The sequence below is a fragment of the Haliotis cracherodii genome, unplaced genomic scaffold, assembly GCF_022045235.1.
Source record: "Haliotis cracherodii isolate W230 unplaced genomic scaffold, xgHalCrac1.p SCAF_37, whole genome shotgun sequence".
Lineage (NCBI taxonomy): Eukaryota > Metazoa > Mollusca > Gastropoda > Lepetellida > Haliotidae > Haliotis > Haliotis cracherodii.
The window spans coordinates 1,474,014-1,495,146 of record NW_027266294.1 but is presented as its reverse complement, the minus strand read 5'-3'; the positions used below and the strand labels follow the sequence as shown (position 1 = coordinate 1,495,146).

The 21,133-nt window shown below is 44.1% G+C and overlaps 1 protein-coding gene across 2 annotated transcripts; it reads right to left on the bottom strand.

Moving 5' to 3' along the window:
* Nucleotides 1–4,001: 4,001 nt before the first annotated feature.
* Nucleotides 4,002–20,661, bottom strand: LOC139477905 (tumor necrosis factor ligand superfamily member 13B-like). 2 transcript variants are annotated; one of them, XM_071260342.1, is made up of 8 exons: nucleotides 20,270–20,661; nucleotides 18,733–18,889; nucleotides 18,037–18,090; nucleotides 17,244–17,260; nucleotides 16,443–16,494; nucleotides 13,541–13,662; nucleotides 8,993–9,140; nucleotides 4,002–7,810 (listed from the first exon to the last, which is right to left on the bottom strand). In XM_071260342.1, the coding sequence occupies exons 1-8, from the start codon at nucleotides 20,576–20,578 to the stop codon at nucleotides 7,680–7,682; spliced, it is 990 nt and encodes a 329-aa protein (XP_071116443.1). In that variant the 5' UTR covers nucleotides 20,579–20,661; the 3' UTR covers nucleotides 4,002–7,679. The 2 variants fall into 2 exon arrangements, with proteins under 2 accessions (XP_071116443.1, XP_071116444.1); XM_071260343.1 differs by lacking the exon at nucleotides 18,037–18,090.
* Nucleotides 20,662–21,133: the final 472 nt, after the last annotated feature.

The following is a 21,133-nucleotide window of genomic DNA, read 5'->3' as shown; positions in this document are numbered from 1 at the left end:
GACACACCGTGATATAACTGAAATACTGACACACTGTGATATAACTGAAATACTGACACACCGTGATATAACTGAAATACTGACACACCGTGATATAACTGAAATACTGACACACCGTGATATAACTGAAATACTGACACACCGTGATATAACTGAAACACTGACACACCATGATATAACTGAAATACTGACACACCGTGATATAACTGAAACACTGACACACCGTGATATAACTGAAATACTGACACACCGTGCTATAACTGAAATAATGACACCATGCTATAACTGAAATACTGACACACCGTGATATAACTGAAATACTGACACACCGTGATATAACTGAAATACTGACACCGTGATATATAGCTACAATACGGGTGTTACCGCTGACCCATTGCTTCAGATTTTTAATGAATGAGCTGTCAAGAAACCAGATATGGGAGACAAATTGACTGTTATACTTTTTTACCTCCAAATTTGATTATTGTTGCAACTAACATTAGTTTTAATCACGCCATCTGTGTTATCAATTATCAAAGTAATATTAACTGAAAAAAACTACCCAACCTAGGGACACATTTTGGGGGTCAATCTTACTATGTTACTATGGTTACATGAAACAAATTATTTTTCGTTGGGCCTTAGACACGGCAACAAAAAAGTAAAGGATGGTCTCATTTCAGGACAATGTCTACTCGATTCCTGAAAGAGGGAAGTGATAAAGAAAGATGCATGGTGATTTTCTGAGAACTGTTCGGCTTGCCGCCCCCTTTGTTGTATTTGTATTTGTGGCGTGTGAAGCAGATCACCAAATGAGAACAATTTGTCCGACCTCCACGCCAAGCAGACGCAGACAGGAAGTAACGGATCCACTGACACACATAGGATACCACACTGGGTACACAATACCCTGGAACACCCGTACCCTGGGTACACAATACCCGTGAACACCCGTACCCTGGGTACACAATACCCGTGAACACCCGTACTCTGGGTACACAATACCCGTGAACACCCGTACCCTGGGTACACAATACCCGTGAACACCCGTACCCTGGGTACACAATACCCGTGAACACCCGTACCCTGGGTACACCATACCCGTGAACACCCGTACCCTGGGTACACCATACCCGTGAACACCCGTACCCTAGGTACACAATACCCGTGAACACCCGTACCCTGGGTACACAATACCTGTGAACACCTGTACACTGGGTACACAATACCCGTGAACACCCGTACCCTGGGGACACAATACCCTGGAACACCCGTACCCTGGGTACACAATACCTGTGAACACCTGTACACTGGGTACACAATACCCGTGAACACCCGTACCCTGGGGACACAATACCCTGGAACACCCGTACCCTGGGTACACAATACCCTGGAACACCCGTACCCTGGGTACACAATACCCTGGAACACCCGTACCCTGGGTACACAATATCCCGGAACACCCGGTACAAGGTTAGGTGAAATGGGGTTTAACGTCTCGTCCAAGATTATTTCACTTATATAGCGACGTCCCGGCACAAGGACAAGCACATAAGAGTTGTTGCTTCATAGAAAGAGCAAGACAGGTGTGTTAACGACAAAAGACAAAAGACATTACAAGGAAGCAGATATGAATGATCCGTTATCTTATACTGTTAGTTTGTTTACCACCGCACTCGGCAATATTCCGGCTATATGACGTCAATTGTGTGATAGGCAATTCTTAGAAGTTGACGGACGACAAAGAACGTAATTATTGGAAAACAGCTTTTTTGTGATGACGACGTTTAAGGTTTAGATCCGTATTCCGTTGTAAAGGAACGTGTTATACATACATTGTATACTTTGTATAAGACATCAACATGTACATAATCAAACTGGGTCAGATAATCCAGTGATGGATATTATGAGCAATGATGCACGACGCGGGGGACAATGACTGGCTGTCGACTAAGTCCCTGAACCTGACAATTCGACTCATTTAGTCGCCTTTTGTGTTTCCCCGGGGACGCTTTTGCAGTAACTGTTTGGATAATGTTTATCTTTGCATTATGCGGCTAGATGAACGAACTGTTGATCAAGCCTGGAGTAGACACACCAAACATGCTTTGTGTCGGCAATACTCGGTGCGATAGACAAGATTAGAGTGAGTGAGTGAGTATGGTTTTACGCCGCTTTTAGCAATATTCCAGCAATACCATGTCGGGAATCGAACCCGGGTCTTCGGCGTGATGAGCGAACGCTTTAACCGCTAGGCTACCCGACCGCCCCGACAGGATTAGAACAAGTATGTATAGGTCAGACCACGAGGACCCAGTGTCAAATCGTTGAGACAGGTCCTCGTGGTTTTTAAGCATGTCAACGATTAGACACTGGGGTCCGAGTGGCCTAGCATACTTAAACCATGTCCAACATCTTGCACGTAACATGCTTCAAAAACATTGCTTTGTTAAAGTTATTTTGACAGATATTCAGGAACTCTATGGTCAGCTGTGAGAACACGGAGAGTCGGCCCTGCATGAAGCACGTGGAATATGTCCCCCGCGCCTTTCGCACGTGCACCTCGCGCTTTGTCCAAATGGGTTATGAAATGTATATCCCGGGGCAAGTATACCATTCAGTTTGGACCAAATCGAGCACATTTATCAATCACATAAATATTACTTGCCCATGTTGATGGGCCCATTATGAGCAGATATAGCCCTCGTCAAGATTATAGTAATTTCTTTTCTATCTTTTTGTTTCGTTGAACGAAAAGCTATCAAATCCCAAGAACATACACATACCAGAATGCCTAGAGTAACATACTGTATAAACATTACATATTACATACAGGACAGGCTTTGGACACTTTAAGACACCATGACTTTGCGTTGTGATTCTTTTATCAAGAAGATATTGATGCCGAAAATACGAAAGAAGGTGTCTATGGTCCCTCTGTCTGTCCTTTACGACCTCAGTTCGTTGGATGTGGGGAGGTGATTCACGACAAAATATAATCAAGTTTCAACAGTTTATTACAGAAAAATAAACAACACGAAAAAAAACTGTAACAAAATATAAATATGAACTCAACAACAATTACAAATCAGTCAATACTATTCCTAACTAAAATTTACATTATTAAGCCAAAAATCCTACTTACTTATACCTTAATAAAAACTCAAAAGCAGCCTAAAGCAAACAAACAAACCCCTCACTAACCCACTTTAATCCCTACAGCATCCTTAACACAGTCTACGAAGACAAACAAACCACACTTCCAAACCTCCAAACACAATCAGTCAATGTAGCTACATCACATAGCTTACATTATTTCCTAATTAAATCCACCCGTCCAACCCAGCTTTATATCAGTTTACCCATGAATTCTAAAGTTGCCACATAATTTAGATCTTTATTGCCTAAAATCACTAGGGATTGGGGGTGTGTGGTCTCCCTCACCTGTAGTGATCTTCCCGATCATGCAAAACAATGAGCATTCACGCCTATCTCTTATATACTCGCAAGGACACGTAACCTGCGGGTCAACACGTCTAAACGGTGCAGCCACTGGCTAATCCCGTCTGTCACCAACCAATCGGAGCGCTCTTACCATACGACCCACGACTGAGAGCACTAAATCGGCATGCAGCCGACAAACGCACGTGCCCGCACGTGGGGCAAGATCTGAAACGTGCTGTCCCAAGCGAACTACATTTCGGTAAGGAGCTATTAACCACGTAAATGCTACCATCTATCCTACATAATCAGAGGAAATTTCAATATTTCTACACATAAAACATATTATCTAGCAGTGCTTCTGCAGCGGAGAACAATGACCTAGAACGTATAACTAGTTCTAGGTGAAACAATGCGTGAATTAAAATATCTGTACGTAAAGGAATTTTGTGTGAAACCAACAAACAACCAACAAATGGTATACAATCAACACTTGTATTACACAATTAACTAGGTTTACAAATCAATACAAATTACTGCACAGTAATTACAATGGCAGTACACAATAGAGTGGTGGTGCAATATTTAATGTCGGTATGTAATATGATGGCAGTGGTCAGTATCAAATACAAATACACTGATGATGGCAACAGTCAGTGACAATAGTCAGTATTCACCCAGCAGTGACAGCGGTCACGCGTCCGAGATAGGCCTCGACTGGGAGTCCGGAGTGGTAATTGATCTTCAAGCGAAATCTGGTCTTGATGTAATGTCAGATGAAATGTGAGCTGATACATGCACGCGCCCGCTCTACTTTTATTGTCTAACTAGCGTCCATCATTTTCTGCACAGTGCTAGACCAGTCCAGTGTCATTATTCATCACGGAGTATTTCACGTTTCTATAACGCTATTCCGGAAAGTTACAGATAATTCTAGCATCAAAATATAATAACTTCCTGACCACTGCTTACATTAAGCAGTGCTACTTATCAAACTAGCAACTAATCGTTGTCCAAATACAATGTAATGAACTTCTACTGAATCTAAACAGAAACAATGCAATACTAGTATATTTACAATCATTGTTTTACAATAAATTACACTGCCACATAACATTACATATATAAAAAAACATTTGTATTTGCCACGCCATACACCACTATCTCCACACCATAACCGGACCAAGGACATTAGCAGGCAAGAAAAACGAACACAATGTAGAATCGGCGAAAGCTTTTCATACAGATAACTATTTCCCAACGGGTACACCGAATGTGGTGTGCCTGGAGGCTTTTCATGATGGACATGAAAATATAGAGTATTTCCTACGTGCTGTAACCTCCACAAACAGTACATTCAACATACAAAGCTACACCTGTGATTCTCATTCAAGGATCTCACTGAACCGTAAATGTAAATATTGAGCCAGCAATTATGTTTTTACGTAAACCGTTCTTGTGCAAAGCATTCGTGTCTATTTGGAGAACACTGTCACAATACAGATGTAGTCTTCATATCGCGATCAACAAAAGGGGGTATACGACAAGTTCATTGTGCACGAGGAAGCACTCAAGGACGACAGATTGTCATTTCCAAGAAACGTCCTTTTTTACTTTGACAATTCATTATACAACCTTTTTCTCAACCCGTCACGTGACTAAACGGTGGCTGGGCGTGGGACATTTAGCTCTACCAGCAGGTCAAGTCATTAAATACCACTTTGCAAGGTAATGCGACTTCGTGTATCAAATTAGCAGGCACGAGTACTCCAATTACCCAGTCAGTATCAATTTAACTCACGGAACTAAACCGCGGACTCAGACCCTGGCGCTTTACTCGTCTCTGAACTCGTCACAGAACATAAACCACATACTTTACTTTGAAAACATTGACAACATGGTACCTCTTGTGTTGCCCCTGACATATTACAGGTCTATTCCCAGCCACAAGTGGCACCTGTACCTGTCTGCTTTGTGCAGGTCACCTTCGCACCAGTATTTCACATACAAAGCCATGTGTTGACTTCATAGCGATTTAAAGGCTTTATGGTTAAATGATTATGCATCGGGTTTTTAATGGATCATAAATATAACGCTTTAAATCATGGCCTCGCGGTGCGCAGAATGCATTCTATATACAAAAGGAATGACTGCTAGAGCTTTAAGTACAGAGCTATCCATATACACATAGGTATGTCATAGTAAACGTGCAAACGGTCTGTCTGTCGTCTAAGCTCAAAGGCTTAAGGATTGAACGTATCTCAGTCTTGTGTAAGAGTTTAAATATTGCATCATAGCTCAACATTATATTGCAGGGAGCCGAAGGCAATATTAAGCCTACTTTAGTTGACATGGATAAACAGTGCGTCATGAAACACGACAACATGTTTCCGGTTATTTAATAAGTGCATAAAAGTGGGGAATATTTCATGAAAAAGGTTTATTGTCACACGATTCACAGTACAAGTAGCATGTACAAGCGTCAGTTCTATGTGTGAAAAATATTTCAGCAAATACATGTACATAATTGAAACATACAATATAACATCCACATTCAATGTCAACAAATCGTTCATGTTTGAGATACTTGAGAATAGCCCTGTGTCCCTGAGTTCAAAGCAAATGGTAGTTTGTGTTCATGATTAAATGCAAAAGAACTTTGTTCGCTTTTAACGCTGATCTTCCTACTTTAAAACCTCGCTAATCAGGACCTCGTTGTTTTCAGTCCTTGGCCGTCACGTGACCAGTCACATAGTTAGGTCCCAATAAAGTGTCAATATGCCTTAACTCTAGGACTGTTCAGAGGCGTTGGGGTAGCCTAGTGGTTAAAGCGTTCCCTCGTCACACCGAAGACCCGGGGTCGAATCCCCACATGGGTACAAAATATGAAACCCATTTCTGGTGTTGCTCGCCGTGATATTGCAGTAATGTTGCTTAAAGCGGCGTAAACCCATACTCATTCACTCACTGTTATTTTCCAAGTTGTAAGGAAAGAGTTTGGATTGACGAGGTTTGAGAGTGTTCACCTTCGTTTCTCTAGTCTTGTTGATTAGAGAAGGTGTCGTGTTTTTCAGACGGGTAAAATGAATGTAAAACTGCAAGTTTTATATTCAGATATTAAGCTGGGTTACACTTTAATTGCGATTAGTGACTATTTAGTTTTCGTGGTGAAAACGTGTTTTGTTTGGTTGTTGTTTAACGCCGCTCTCAGCAATATTCCAGCTATATAACGGGGGTCTGTAAATAATCGAGTCTGGACCAGATAATCCAGTGATTAATATCATGAACATCGATCCACGCAATTGGGATGATGACATGCATCAACCAAGTCAGCGAGCCTGACCACCCGATCCCGTTAGTCGCCTCCAACTACAAGCGTTGTCGCCTTTTACGGCAAGCATGGGTTGCTGAGGACCTAGAAAACGTGTTTTGAGAACTGTTGCATGAACAATGAGTTAGTAACAATGTATGATTAATTACCTCGACCAAACACAGGATGGGAACATGACTCGTGTCCCTGTTTAATTATCTTTGTACACGTCTCTATCCTCTTACAAAACAGGAAGAACAGTGTTCCGCAAATCAACAATACACGTTCACACATGACTCGCACAATACTTTTCTCTAGGAAGAGTATATTTTGATCACCATATGCGACAACATCAAAAGTATATACATACAAAAAAAATCGCGCATGCGTAGACAAACACTCTCTCTAAAACGTCTACAGGTCTAATTTCGAGATTTCCTGATAGGCGTAAAAATAACCTGAGGCTCGAGGAGATCCGGGTAGAGAATACATTTTCAGTAATCTATACTAAGAGGCGACTAACGGGATCGGATGGTCAGACTCGCTGACTTGGTTGATGCAGTCATCGTATCCCTATTGGTAGAGGGGGCACGGGTGGTCCAGTTGTCTAAGGCGCCGCGATTCGCTCTGCAGAGTTGCGTCCCTTGGGCACGCCAGAAACCTATGATTGTGGATTCGAATCCCTGTTCGCCCCGATTATATTTCTAGATTTGTCAGCACCATACCTGTGCTCGTGGGTTTCACCGAAGTGGTAAACGTCTGAGACCTGCATCACTTCGGGCTTTCCTCCCACATTAAGCTGACACGCCGTGATATAACAGGAATACTGTTAAAAGCGGCGTTAAACCCAACTCACTCACTCACTCTTAAATGCTGATGTTTTAAACAAATAGTCTGGTTGTTTGTCTCCTGAGAGATCTGTCTGTAATTAGTTCGGGTCTATGGCGGGTATCAGTTGCACTAAGCCGATGAATGTCGACCCTTCGTTGATGTCGATGTTGGTGTTTGGGTAGAGATTCACCATCCGCAGGTCGTCGCCCTTGGAGAGATACGTGATGCCTACAACGAACAGGAAAGAAATAGTCAGTTATCCTACAGTGGTCTCTCACACATCCAGTGATCACGGAGGACGAAGTGATACTCAGTCCTGGGATAGAATACATCCGCGACGGAACTTCTATTTTCAGTAACTGAAAACTCGACAAAACCAGTATCCGCAGTACGGTTCAGACTTCATCATAAGTATTTGTCTGTGAATCACGCCTGTTTAGTTATTGAAAACACGGTGCTTTGATGGGGGGTTGAGGTGAGGTGAAATGGGGTTTAACATCGCGTCCAAGATTATTGCACTTATATAGCGACGACCATGCACGTGTGTGTGTGTGTGTGTGTGTGTGTAAACCCGTGAAGATCCGGGGTAGAATAGCTCTTCAGCAACCCATTCTTGCCGTAAAAGGCGACTATGCTTGTCGTAGGAGGCGACTAACGGGATCGGGTGGTCAGGCTCGCTGACTTGGTTGAAGCATATTATTGATCCCAATTGCGTGGATAGATGCTCATGATATTAATCACTGGCTTATCTGGTCCAGACTCGATTATTTACAGACCCCCGTCATACAGCTGGAATATTGCTGAGTGCGGCGTTAAACAACAAACCAAATCATAACGTGTGTGTGTGAGCGTGTGTGTGTGTGTGTGTGTGCGTGCGTGCGTGCGTGTGTGTGTGTGTGTGTGTGTGTGTATGGCTGCTTGTACCAGTCCGGACTCGTGCCGAATTGTAGTGCTAGCCCATTGAGATACCATGGCGCAGGTTAATATGAACACCCCACTCAGACATAGTAGAGTCCGAGCGCCAGACAGGGTAACAACAAGTGCCATCGTTTAACGTTTATTGGTCTGGCGCAGCCAGGGATCGAGCCCCAGACCTTCCGCTTTCCGGGCGAACGCTGTACCACTAGACCACGGAGGATGCCGGATGGCCGGGTGAAGAATCTGCGGGTCGTAATGAATATAGGACGCCAAGGCTGTTTAAACACAAAAGACTGTTTTCTGTTGGTCGTGCACATGGTCAACACTCCAGGCTGGAGGCTGCCATTTTGTTACATATGGAAATTGGAGAATGGTGAAGGAAACGAAATAGGGTATAATTAAAGTTAAACTAAGCAACGAAACGAAATATAAGACATTAGGCATTAAAAGGCTTTCTGACACTTATTGTAAAGTTATTTCCAGTTCACAAACCTGATACACTGCATGTTTTGAACTTAAAGTTCTGCGTCCTCTCCTTGCTGTGATCGATGTAATCCACGCCATCGAAACACTTAAACAGCTCCACGTCATTCCTCGTCACCAGCAGCCCCTCGCGGTACTTGGTGTCATTGAACAGCACCTGGATAACAGGCAGTGAGGTTGTGTCAGAGAGGTTGTGTCAGAGAGGTTGTGTCAGTGAGGTTGTGTCAGTGAGGTTGTGTCAGAGGTTGTGTCAGTGAGGTTGTGTCATCTAGGTTGTGTCAGTGAGGTTGTGTCATCTAGGTTGTGTCGGTGAGGTTGTGTCAGAGAGGTTGTGTCAGTGAGGTTGTGTCAGAAAGGTTGTGTATGAGGGGTTGTGTCAGTGAGGTTGTGTATGAGAGGTTGTGTCAGTGAGGTTGTGTCAGAGAGGTTGTGTATGAGGGGTTGTGTCAGTGAGGTTGTGTTAGAAAGGTTGTGTCAGTGAGGTAGTGTCAGAGAGGTTGTGTCAGAGAGGTTGTCACAGTGAGGTTGTGTCAGAGAGGTTGTGTCAGAGAGGATGTGTCAGAGAGGTTGTGTCAGTGAGGTTGTGTCAGAGAGGTTGTGTCAGAGAGGTTGTACTTAATCAATATTTCAATGTCGCAATACTTGAAGACGTTAATGTTCATATGATAGAACTGGCCATTTATCGCCACATTACGTGTGACCGACCTCGAGTTGGAATTAAGGATATTATCAAGAACAGTAATAAAGTTTGAAACAAATCTTTATAATATTTTAAATATGTTTGCCGGATTTCTTCATGTGATGTTGATATTAGTAGTCTGGGAACTGCACAAGTTGAAATGAACATTTCTAGTGAATTTCAAAACAGTTTCAAAGACATTTGCCCATTTGTCGCGAAGTGTGCGGGTCAAGTGGGACAGGTCCCCAACCATATCGCGCTGTTACAGGTGAGACACTATTGCCGATATCCTGATATTCCTTGTACATCATATCTCTGTCACCTACTGATTACAGCTGAATAACAAGAAAACAGCCTTATCACCATCCCCGCCACGGGACACAATTGGATTGTTTTTTAGTTCATATGAGAAGTGTATTGAAAAGTAGGGATATTATTTTGAAAATATAATTAAAAACACTTTTACAATTATTGGTTTTGTTTATTAGGCTTAGAACTTTTTGCAGATGCCTCGTATGGTAAAGAATATTATGAAGTTAATTTTGAAAAGCATGGAGTAAGGACCTGGAGCCTCTTTAAATACAAGGCGCAAGGAACAACATAATCTTGATGGCAGCAATTGTCGAACTCAGCCTTCGTACGTATCTCATATAAGCTTGCAAAGTTCATTCATGTAACTTCAGTAGTTTCTGAGAAAACTTGCCTCCATTGGAGACACTATGCACCAAGTGAAACAGGGAAAACAGATTTTTAGAAACACCAAAACATCAAAAGGCTCCACAGTTCAGCATGTTCAAAATGGCATTATAACATAGTAAAAGATGTCCGAGGAATGCTCCGGAAACGAATGCTTCACGTATTTGAGTTTAATTCCAGTTTGTTGCAAAAAAAACCACAAAAGACTCAACAGTTCAACATGTATTTGATGCATCAACAAAGTCTCATCATGAAATAGTAAACGGCTTCCGAGTTATACACCGGAAACGTGAGTGAGTGAGAAAGTCAATATTTATCGTCACATCGGCAGTATTTCAGTCATATCGTGACGAGCCGGAAACGTGACGGACGGACGAACGGAAGGAAGGGCGGACATCAGCCATTCCTTTACACACACACACCCAAAACACCCCCCCCCCCCCCAACCCCCCCAACCCCCCCCCCCCCCCCCCCCCCCCCCCCCCCCCCCCCCCCCCAACCCGGGATGTCAATGCTACTCGGAGAGTGACAGAGCAACGTTTATTCCTCGAGAAGTCCTTTCCTCGAGAATTAATCCTAATTCCTTGGAAATGAATCTCGTGACCTATAATGCAGCGGCAATTATTAACGTGAGTGTGTGCATGAATGGTCTACGCGGGGCGGGCGGATTGAATGCAGGACTTGTTGGAAACATCACGTAACACACCACGTGACAATGACACTGTCACCCGTTTTTAAAAGGGAATCAGCTGATCAGGCATCAGGAACACTGTCTCCTGGTGTTTGAGGAAAACTCTATCTGATCAGGTAAAAATATAAAACACACACACACACAAACACACACACACACACACACAAACACACAAACACACACACAAACACACACACACACACACACACAAAATCACACACACAAAAATCACACACACACAAACACACACAACTCACACACACAAACACACATAAACACACACACAAACACAAACACGCACAAACCAACACACACGCACGCACACACGCACATACACACACATACATATATTTATACACACACATATACACACACGCACAAACATACGTTCAGACGAACGCACAAACCACATACGCACAGACACGCACACACATATAAAGACACACGGATGCAAATATACATATTCACACACGAACACGAACGCACACACCACATGCGCACAGACATGCACACATATAAACAAACATACACGCACAGAGATACAAATATACATATGCACACACGCACAAACACACGCGAACGCACACAACACATACACACAGACACGCATACACATAAACAAACACACAAACACACACGCACAAAAGCACACGCGAACGCAAACATCACACACGCACAGGTACCAGACACGCACACACACACGCACACACACGCACACGCCTTACACCGTAACGGATATAAAAGATTATAAAAGTAACATTATCAATGTCTGTATCTAGGACAGTGACCCGGTTAGGGCGCCTACGGTGGCAGTCTATCCCCTGGCTGGGCGGTGACAAAAGCGAGCGTCTGACACCTCTGGCACAATTATCGAATCCCCGGGAATCACCTCACGAAGTAACCATGGAAGCCTCAGACTGACGGCAGGAAACTTATCTTATCTTATCTGTAGATCTTATCTAATCTCGAGTGGTCTGTATAATCAAATGTTTTTTCATGAATGTGTTTTTTTAAACAGGCCACGTCGATGGCCAAATGAGATAAACAGGCTAATTTACCGAACTGTCCAAAGACTCTATTTATTTCAAACATCAAACTTAATGTGGCTGTAGCTGTGAGTGAGTGAGTGAGTGAGTGAGTGAGTGAGTGAGTATGGTTTTACTCCGCTTTCAGCAACAATCCATCAATATCACAGCTGGAAACACCAGAAATGGGATTCACACATTGTACTTATATGAGGAATCGAACCCGGGTCTTAAGCGTGACGGACTCGTGAAGATACGGGGTAGAATAGGTCTTCAGCAACCCATGCTTGACGTAAAAGGCAACTATGCTTGTCGTAAAAGGCGACTAACGGGATCGGGTGGTCAGGCTCGCTGACTTGGTTGATGCATGTCATCGATCCCAAATGCGCGGATCGATGCTCATGATATCAATCATTGGACTGTCTGGTCCAGACTCGATTATTTACAGACCGCCGTCATATAGCTGGAATATTGCTGAGTGCGGCGTTAAACAACAAACCAACCAACTTAAGCGTGACGAGCGAACGCTTTAACTACTAGGCTACCCCTAACAAGAACCACAATCCTATGCTCACGGGTTCGAATCCCAGACTCGCCGTGATGGTTCCTGGTTTGTCAGCACCATGGTTTTCAGTAAAGGGGTTAACGTTTCCTCCCATGTCAAGCTGAGATGTCGTGATATGACTGAAACACTGTTCACGATCATTAACTCACCTCGGCGATAACTGCACCTTCAGTCAAACCCGCGAGCATAGGTGCTGACTGGACGCGGTACCTAATCAGGCCGATTTGATCTCACGAGCAGCGGATCCTAGTACATCTGCGGGAGGTAACTCTTCACAACAAATAGCAGCTCGCTGAACCACGCGGCAAATAACAGTCTACGTTCGCGATACATAATTGATTCTTACAGATTTTCAAAGACTTTCTGAAAAAGTTCTTCAGGAGATAGGTCCCTGTGATTTACAAAAGAGGGTTTTTGTCTAGTGTTTGTTTGTTTGTTGTTTTACGCCGCAATATTCCAGCTATTTGACGGCGGTATGTAAATAATCAAGTCTGGACCAGATAATCCAGTGATTGATAACATGAGCATCGATCCACATGCTTCAACCAAGTCAGCGAGCCTGACCACCCGATCCCGTTAGTCGCCTCCTACGACAAGCATGATTTGTCTTGTGAACAGTTAACAGCTATAACACTAGTAGATTATATGATTTGGTTTTCTAAATGTATGTTCACCATCAAGTTTATGTTAATACCATATATTTTGTTTTCGATACTTCGACATTTTCGCGTGGATCAGATTGGGTGGACAGGCTAATTGACATGGCTGGATGCGCGTCCCCATACCCCGACGGCGTGGCCGTTATTCATACTATCAATCACTGGATTGTCTGGTTTTACTCGATCATTCATACGTCATTGTCATAATAAGAAACAAACAAGGGAGCAGAACGAATACTCACACTGGTGTAGACGAGGTACACGCCGCTCTCGACAACAGACACACTATTGTCACGTGACATTGCCGCCGGCGTGACATGCGCATTGACCCAGCGTGCTGGATGTAGCGACCCGATGGTCTGGCCTGGATACAGAAGGAGGGGGTTGTTAGGCGTTGTCCTCAGGCCAATTACATCCACAACATTAACTCACCGTGAGGTGTGCAACGTGCACCATTACTCCAGCTACATTCTGTGGGGAATCGAACCAGGTCTTCGGCACGACCACAGAACGCCTTGACCACTAGACTAAAGTACTGTCGTATATGCTAGAAAACTACTTTTCTGGCTCCATGTAATAAATACGAGTCATAGGACTATAAAAAGAGCATATATCAAAATAACGCGAATTGACCTAATCTAGCCTGTCCTAACTGACACTGTGATTACCCTTAAATTGTACTTTTACGGGTAAAATGATGATAAACTTATAATCGTGTGATGTCATGCATGTATGAAATGACCTATAACCCGAGGTAATTACCTCACACCTGTCTCGAGGTGATGACCTCACACCCTCCCGTGCATTCTCACAGGAGCAAATGTCACCAAGATGGGGGGGGGGGGGGGGGGGGGGGGGTCTCAAAATATTGCTGTTATTGTACTTAATTGACATGCGTTGATGGGATAGCAATGTAGGATATGTACTGCATTATATTTGCTTGGAAACATGATGGAATAGTTAAGAGCTATGAAACGGGATGAGTATTGGAAGGTTGCGGTTTTGGAATCCAGAAGTATTTGTTGTTCTACAGATGGTTTCTTGAGGTAGCATTTATCTCCGCTGATGACGTATATAAATCTGTACTTTTTAATGTTGTGTTATGTCTTGCCTAGAATCCGTTACACTCAGCCAAGATGGGCACAACGGGGTTGTGCTCACAATGTCTGACTGGCGTACGTAAGACAACGTAACCGTGTTGTGCCGCCAGCACATATGTCTTGTACTTTACTGGTTTCTTATTCAGCCGAATTTTCTCCATGAGTTGAACTTTCGTTTCATATAGTCTGAAGTCGACAATGTCATACATTCCTGTATGGTCGCCTTCAGACTACTCATTGTTTGGGCGACAGTATCTGATTCCCGGACGTCATATTAACTGGCGTTATCCATGACAATGACACTGACGTTGTTTAAAATGGGCAAAAGCTGAAGTTCCAACCAGTCTATGAGCACATCACCTCCTATATTTTCCTTATGAAAATCACCAGCTTTCTTTTTCGCCTCGACACACAGATAGCACACATCCATCAATAAGCCCCATATCATGGGTAGCAACGTGCCAAACAATGACACGATTACTTTTACCTGATGGTCTATGGGTGCTGTTTGTCCATCTGCCAATAGCCACATGTAGTCAGTGAAATGATTCATCAAGGTAAATTATCTGGACACCGTGACTGTGATAGTTATGAATGGTTCGGTGATAATGTGACCTCATAGACAGGATAAAATATTTTCCATGATAAATGCTCGGACAACGCCATGCGCAGTGTATCGAAATCCCATTTTTGGAGAGCAATAGTTAGTGCAGTACAAACTCCATATCGTGTACCATGGTTATGGCTATGCAAGTGTAATGTAACATGCATCATGGGAGCAATGTTAACCAAAAACAAACCCGCAGCGTCATTTTGTCTTTTTAGAAGATGCACACCTAGAATTTTCTCAAAATGATTTTTGTGTGTGGATTAGATGATCTATGTAGACTACATTATTATCATTATAACGGAGTCACGTGTGCATATTTCTATAGTCCGTTTCAGACTGTCATCATTGGACTTAGAATAAATGTCAACTTCCTGTTTTCGCTCGAATTTGTCTCCTGTAAACTTGTCGATAGGACTCCTTGCGACTGAAATACTTCACCCCACAGGTAGGCCGATCGGCAGTTACTCGGTATTTCAATAACAACAGATCTAGACTGTGAAAGATTCTATCCTTTTTTTTTAACAGGCAAAAAGCAGTTTTCTAGCATTTCCGACAGAACTTTACCTACCGCAACTCAATATGAATTTGACCTGGTCTTAACATGAGCAACACGTTGAATTGTTTGTGTGAGTGAGTGAGCAATATCGTTGTAAGCAATATTCGAGCAATATCACGGCGGGGGACGAGATAAGGGCTTCAAACATTGAACCCATGTCGGGAATCAAACCCAGGTCTTCGGCGTAACGAGCGAACGCTAGGCTAACCGACCGCCCCTGAACTTTTTCAAAGAAAACTGGTAATGGTTCTGCTCACTGGAGTTGACATAGCATGGGTTAATTACAGACGCAGAGGTCCTACCTGACAGGGTGGCTCCGCATGGGTTAACTACAGACACAGAGGTCGTACCTGACAGGGTGGCTCCGCATGGGTTAACTACAGACACAGAGGTCGTACCTGACAGGGTGGCCCCGCATGGGTTAACTACAGACACAGAGGTCGTACCTGACAGGGTGGCTCCGCATGGGTTAACTACAGACACAGAGGTCGTACCTGACAGGGTGGCTCCGCATGGGTTAACTACAGACACAGAGGTCGCACCTGACAAGGTGGTTCCGCATGGGTTAACTACAGACACAGAGGTCGTACCTGACAGGGTGGCTCCGCATGGGTTAACTACAGACACAGAGGTCGTACCTGACAGGGTGGCTCCGCATGGGTTAACTACAGACACAGAGGTCGTACCTGACAGGGTGGCTCCGCATGGGTTAACTACAGACACAGAGGTCGTACCTGACAGGGTGGCCCCGCATGGGTTAACTACAGACACAGAGGTCGTACCTGACAGGGTGGCTCCGCATGGGTTAACTACAGACACAGAGGTCGTACCTGACAGGGTGGCTCCGCATGGGTTAACTACAGACACAGAGGTCGTACCTGACAGGGTGGATCCGTCCACAGTGAAATGTGACGCTCGCAGAGAATGGGGCTGCAACAAGAAAACAGAAGGTTGTTGTTATATGGCGAGTCTTTAGTCTTTAGTCTTTAGTTATTCGTACACGTGTAGGCCAGCGGCCCATGGCACATTTAATGGCCCACAGCATATAATACAGATTCACGATAAGTAAAGGCGTAATACAGATACAATGCAATATTTCACATTGTAGTTTGGTCATAGTCCCACATTATAGTATTAAATGTATCTAGTGTAGGATGGACATATATCATGGATATATATATATATATATATATATATATATATATATATATATATATATATATATATATATAATATTCAGCCTAGTAACGTTCGAAACCGTTTGTAATTTTTGGTCAAATCCACTTTTCAAGTGGGGGCACGGGTGGCCCAGTCGTCTCAGGCGCCGAGATTCGCTCTGCAGAGTTGCGTCCCTAGGAACGCCAGAAACCTATGATTGTGGGTTCGAATCCCGGTTCGCCCCGATTATGTTTCTAGATTTGTCAGCACCATACCCGTGCTCGTGGGTTTCACCGAAGTGGTAAACGTCGGAGACCTGCATCACTTCGGGCTTTCCTCCCACATTAAGCTGACACGCCGTGATATAACTGTAATACTGTTAAAAGCGGCGTTAAACCCAACTCACTCACTCACTCACTCACTTTTCAAGTGTCTACTTCCTTTTGATCGGAGGTTTATTTTTCCTACTGACCCAATGCGTTATAAACGGGCCTATTACAGGGGGGAGTGGCGACGCTTACCTTTGCTGGAGTCGGAGCTGAAAAGAAAAATAGTGAAAGAGTAATACTACACGTTCTGTCGACTGTTTCATCATGCGCCGAGTACTTCATAACTGTGTCCTGCCTAGTAACTCGGTCACGTCGCTTTGTTGTGTTTAGTGTTTACTATGTGGCAGGAAGCACTACGTTGTTAATATTTGCTTTAACTAATATGTTGATACGATTATGACATTAGATCGACTATGAGTACATGTGTGTTTATGTGTGCGTGCGTGTGTGTCTGCGTGCGTGCGTGCGTGTGTATGTCTGTACATGTTCGTGTGTGTATACATGTGCCTGTGTGTGTGCGTGTGTGTGTCTGTGTGTATAAATGTGAGTGTGTGTGCGTGTGTGTGTCTGTACATGTAAGTGTATGAGGGTGTGTGTGTGCGTCTGTGCGTCTCTCTCTCTCTATATATATATATATATATATATATCTCTCTGTATGTGCGTGTGTCTGTCTGCCTGTGTACAGCAATATTCCAGTTATATGACGGCGGTGGAACCAAGACACCGAGCCTGACCACCCGATCCCGTTAGTCGCCTCTTACGACAAGCATAGTCGCCTTTTATGACAAGTATGGGTTGCTGAAGACCTATTCCCCACGGGTGCTGTGCACATGTAAGTGTGGGTGTCTGTAGGTGTTTACTGTAATTTATATAATTCCTTTTATCAACAAAATAACAAAACAGATTTGAGATGAAGGCAGTGATAGCCTTGTGGTCCCCCGTCATATCTCAAACACAGCCCGTGCGTCAGCACACAAATACACACCTGTCATTGAGGAGGAGGAGGAGGGAGCCTGGCACTTTGCAATTCTGTTACAAACTGAAAATACAATACCAGTTGTCACAATACGTTCTCCAGTTCTCCAAAAAGACACACAATTGACGCATTTCATCCCAGATCTTCATTTGAACCAAGTGCAATCAGCAATTGGAGTGAGTGAGTGAGTGAGTATGGTTTTACGCCGCTTTTAGCAATATTCCAGCAATATCACGGCGGTGGAACACCAGAAATGGGCTTCACACATTGTACCCATGTGGAGAATCGAACCCGGGTCTTCGGGGTGACGATCAAACGTTTTAACCACTAGGCTACCCGACCGCCCCACAGCAATTGGAATGACATATGCACTGGTATTAAAATTCCGCTGTCATTCCCAGATCAACATCTCCAATGGAAGACGATGCATTCTACCCCTAAATGAATCTTTGTAACTTTGACCTTCATCATCATACTTCCATCTCCATGTTCATGAAACCCACCGGCAATATTCTGTGGCGTGTCACTCGGAGTGTTTATGCATTATAATGGTGGTAGTTCAATTTTACATAAAACTATGCAACACAATTTTTGATGGGGCTATTCCTGATGCCCATGTTTGGATAGAATGCGACTGCTTGCTCGGATATGTTGTCATGTGAACAGTAGCTTCTGATACTGGCAACATCACACGACTGAACTTACATTTGCCACCACCCTTTCTGGAGCCTCTCTTTCCTTTTTTCCCATTTTGATTTTTTCTTCTCTTCATTTTAGGTTTCTTGGTATCTGAGTCAGCCTCACGCCGCACCCTCCGAGCTCCGGGGACAACGCCCACAGCCCGCCCCTCCTCGCCCGAACTCTGCAGAACATATACAAACATGACGCGAGACCCACCAGGAGAATAGCGCCCCTATGGGTGCTGGGATACAATTGTGCTGCGACGTCATAAAGACGTTTGACGTCAACTTACCTCTGTGAAGATCGCCATGTGTGATGTCATGTATCTTGGTAATAAATATGAATTAAAGCTTGTGAATTTTTCGTGTTCCGACGATGCTGTAGTTTTATAATATAATGAGTGTGTCAAAATGCGATTGTTCACCCATAAGGTCTCTTATCTCATGGTTGGTCACATATTTCTATGAAACTTATACCATTTAAACAACAGTTGCCTGTTGACGCTCTACTCAAGAAAAATAATAACAAAAATATCCAATACTCCAAGGTCACTGTAAATCTATAAATGTATTGATGGTGGACGATGGCAGTATCTGTGATGCCAGGGCAAGGCTGGCGCAGTTCGGTGGCGTCCTGAACACTGTTCTAGAATGGATATCGCAAATTGTCCTTGATGCTGAAAAGTGGGTATTGAGGAAGTGGTAGCCCTAAAGGTGCACGTGCATTAATTGAAAGGGCAAGAAGTAGTCCTGATTGGGCACGTGCACGAGGTGAAGAGTAAGAAGCAGCCCTGGAGTGGCACGTGCATCACGTGAAGGTGTAAGAAGTAGCCCTGTAGGGGCACGTGCATCGCGTGAAGGTGTTAGAAGTAGCCCTGGAGTGGCGCGTGCATCACGTGAAGGTGTTAGAAGTAGCAATGTAGGGGCACGTGCATCACGTGAAGGTGTAAGAAGTAGCCTTGTAGTGGCACGTGCATCTCGTGAAGGAGTTAGAAGTAGCCCTGTAGTGGCACGTGCATCACGTGAAGGTGTTAGAAGTAGCCCTGTAGGGGCACGTGCATCACGTGAAGGTGTTAGAAGTAGCCCTGTAGTGGCACGTGCATCACGTGAAGGTGTAAGAAGTAGCCCTGTAGTGGCACGTGCATCTCGTGAAGGAGTTAGAAGTAGCCCTGTAGTGGCACGTGCACCAGATGAAGGTATAAGAATGAAGGTGCACGTGCTCGAGATAAAGAGGTATGTTGAACGGACACGTCGTGTGTATGAAATAAAGAAGTTTCTATACATTCAGTCCTTGTCGTATATATTATGTCTGAATACGGGAAAAACCTCAAAACTAATTAAGAAGCGTGGAATGTTGAAGGTAGCCATCTTTGAAGGCTGTTGGTCTATGCTCCGACTCATCTGCATACATACTAGGTCCTACGACAAATACGACACAGCCGCGTACACCCCAACAGCCCCGGCGGTATTCTACCACGAGTTATCTACCTTTACTGGAACATACATCCCCGACATGACCCACTTTCACACATATACATCACGTGCACTTAACGTCTGCTTACCTGACCAGGGAGAAAGTGAAGGGTCTCGCCAGTGTCATCGTCAAATTCAATGTCACTATTGTGCACAAATGTCTGCAACTTCTGAAGTTGAAGCACCTGTTCTTTGACTTGCCGCGAACACACGACTGTGTACCAACAAGCGGCAAGCGTTGTCAGTGTCAGCACAACACAAACAACAACACCTATATTCACGTAGTTTCTGCACGTGCATGTGTGTTTGAGTGCAATGTCATCAACACAGCACTTAAGGTGGCGTTTATCGGATGTCGAAAATCCACTTCCTAATCGCGAGTCGTCTTGCCTTTCCATGGCTGTTTCTTCACAGGTATATGTAGTCGAGGTAGGATTTTGCACTGATTAATCATTAAGGAATAATTCTATCTGTTTTGGGGGACTTGTCGACATGGACAGATATCAATGTACACATTAGTATTATTCGCTTGTAATTTCCCGAAACTACTACCATAAAAGGACATATGGGCGGAGATTTTAAATGATTGGCAGATAGAGATTGACGACACTGTCCCGTAGTTCTGGGTTGTGACCTCATGTATACACTATGAACATACGGGTCGTTGCTTTGCAGCTCGTTATATCACAGGGAACGACTGAATGTTGTTTAACGCCGCATCAGCATCGTATTAATAGTAACAGAGGTTATGCTGCCGTATCATGTGACCACAGTGCTGATAAAGAGATGAGTTTCGGTACGGTGCATATGACCTCTGAAGGGTGTGGAGGTTATTCGGGTGGTGGGTGGGGTGGCGGACCGGCTTTGTTGGTGGTGGTGGTGGTGGGGGTGGGGGGGGGGGGGGTGGGGGGGGGGTTGTGGTGGTGGTGGGGGGGGGGATTATGTAGTGTAGG